This window comes from Cucurbita moschata, unplaced genomic scaffold, assembly GCF_002738365.1.
Source record: "Cucurbita moschata cultivar Rifu unplaced genomic scaffold, Cmos_1.0 Cmo_Scf00001, whole genome shotgun sequence".
In the NCBI taxonomy this organism is placed as follows: Eukaryota; Viridiplantae; Streptophyta; class Magnoliopsida; order Cucurbitales; family Cucurbitaceae; genus Cucurbita; species Cucurbita moschata.
Window position 1 is genome coordinate 5,314,292 of NW_019268517.1, and position 2,440 is coordinate 5,316,731.

At 38.2% G+C, this 2,440-nt stretch overlaps 1 protein-coding gene across 1 annotated transcript; it reads right to left on the bottom strand.

Annotated features, from left to right (window-relative positions):
- Nucleotides 1-1,017: 1,017 nt before the first annotated feature.
- Nucleotides 1,018-1,474, bottom strand: LOC111443421 (14 kDa proline-rich protein DC2.15-like). Its single transcript, XM_023081265.1, has one exon. It carries the CDS (start codon nucleotides 1,420-1,422, stop codon nucleotides 1,018-1,020), a length of 405 nt encoding a protein of 134 aa, XP_022937033.1. The 5' UTR covers nucleotides 1,423-1,474.
- Nucleotides 1,475-2,440: the final 966 nt, after the last annotated feature.

Below are 2,440 nucleotides of genomic sequence, written 5' to 3' on the forward strand. Positions count from 1 at the left end.
TCTTGGTGAAAAACCTTGAGAAAAACCTCTCACAAACACTCTCTTCACATATACAAAATCCCTCCCAAGTTTAGTCACTCACCGGATTCCACAATCCCGTTCTAAGGCCGGAGGATAGTGGAGAAGACACTAGTGGTGGTTCGAAACCGGTTCGTGAGGCAAAAGGAGTTTGAACTACAAGAGGTTAGTATTTAAACTCATTAAGTTTTAATACTTATGAAAATGCTAGTTATTTACAATAATTGATGTTCTAAAAGTGCCTAAGATCCAAATTGCTTCCGCATGTGTTATATTAACACCATCAGAAACATGTCTCACAGACACATTTTAAAACAGTGAGACTGACGGCGATACGTAATGGGCCAAAGTAGATATCCCTGCTAACGGGAGCTTATTCTATTACAAATGGTATCAGTGCCAGACACCGAGCGGTGTGCCAACAAAGACGCTGGCCCCCAAGGGGGTGGATTGTGAGATCCCACGTCAATTGGAGAGGAGAACGAAGCATTCTTTATAGGAATGTGAAAACCTCTCCCTAACAAACATGTTTTAAAACTGTAAGGCTGACGACGATACATAACGAGTCAAAACAGGTAATATCTACTAGCCGCGTACTTGGGCTGTTACATTGACATCCATATTTTCATTAAATTGAGGTCTCTATATTTTTCGTTAACATCGTCATGTAAAACTTGAGTGTTAATATTACTCTCTTTAATATTCCGTCATGAAAAATTTGAAGTTAAAGGTTTTTTATGATTTCATACAAGTAACACAGGTGAAACAAGATTTGAGGTTTCAAACATATGTATCGTCAAATTTGTAATAAGACACAAGAGAACAGACAAACATATACATCGTCATTGCATTGTAATGAAACTATAAAAAGATGGTGGAATTCTGAGAAGATTTCCAAACCCATCATAACACGACGTACGACCAAACTGATTATTTAAACACGATATTGAAATGGAAAATTGAAGAAGAAACCAGAAAGGGAAATGAAAGGATTTGGTTTCAAGTAGGGCATTGGAAGCCTGACGGAACCTTCTTTCCACAGTAGTTCAAAAGCAAGCTGAGGGAAACTAAGAGGTCAATCTGAAGACCTAAGGCTTTGGCCTTCACCGCAAGGCACACAGCAGCTTCCAGGTCAACAAGGCCTTGGATTAGGGTGCAACATGGGGATTTTGGTGGTGAACCGATCACTACGTGCACTAGACCGTCTAGCAAGTCGGCGCAGACGCCGAGCTTTAGGGTGTCCTTGGAGAACTTGAGGAGTGATGGTGGCTTCCTTGAAGGGGTGGGCTTGTGGGGCTTGGGTGGCGGCGGTGGGCAAGGGACATACGTGGAGCTGACCATAGTAAAGAAGAGGAGGTTGACGAGGAGGAGGAGGGCAATGGGTGAAGAGAGCTTGGAAGCCATTGGTGGAGAGATATTGAAGGGTTTGTAGGTTTGTGCGATGGCTTGTGAAGAATTATGAGAAGGGTTAGGGTTTTTATAGATGAGGTTTGGGAATTTGTTGTATTTTAAGACAAAAATTCCTTGTAAATTGCTGGATAAAAAACACCCAACTTTTTCAATTAGCTTGTCTATTTCTAAAATATTATAAAAATGTCAAATGGTCTGCAAAATAGACCAAGTGATATTTGATAATAAGATATCAAATATTTTTAAAAGAAATTACTGTGGTATGTATGGTTGGAAAATAATATTTGATAGAAGCCCTTTAAGACAAGTGGGTAATAGATGATAATCTAGAAATTATTTTTAGCACAATAATGGGTAACAAATTATTTTTAGACAAGTGGGAAAATAATTATTTTATTGTGGTTGCCATGGCTTTCTAACACTGCCTGGGTAACAAATTTTGATTTGTTAACTTATTTGATTCGTTTGTGTGTTTCTCGTATTTTATTTTTTATTCACTCATTCCCATTAAGGTTTAGCTTCTCCTTTAGTCTCAAGTTAATGTTTTATGTATCGATCCTAAATTTCTACATACTCAGAGTCGCTACTAAGTCTCATGCTTGTCTCTTAAATGCGGAATATAGCTCTTAGATACTCATCATAAATAACGAAAAATTTAACACACATTCAGAACACATTTTTGGTCTTACGTGTTTCAAAACATAACGTTGGAATTTAAAATTAAAAAAAAAAGACAATTAAAAATGAAATAATTTAAATAATGAAATAAAAGCATTCTATACTGACCTAAGACTAAGAATTTAAACATGCAACTACCCTATGCACGTGCCACAGTATCTATTTTCGATGTCGTCGTCGTCCGTACATGGGCGTGTTGTCTTTGCCTGAAATATGATATGTGGCACACGGCCTGAGTATTTCGAAAAATACTCAGTAAGTCACCCAGTATAGGGGTCATGCTGAGGCAAACACATGCAACATGCTCTTGGGATCGAGCTCTAGCGCATCTAGG

Excerpts from the sequence above, each read along its gene's own strand:
- LOC111443421 (XM_023081265.1), bottom strand. The coding sequence starts at position 1,422 with ATGGCTTCCAAGCTCTCTTCACCCATTGCCCTCCTCCTCCTCGTCAAC.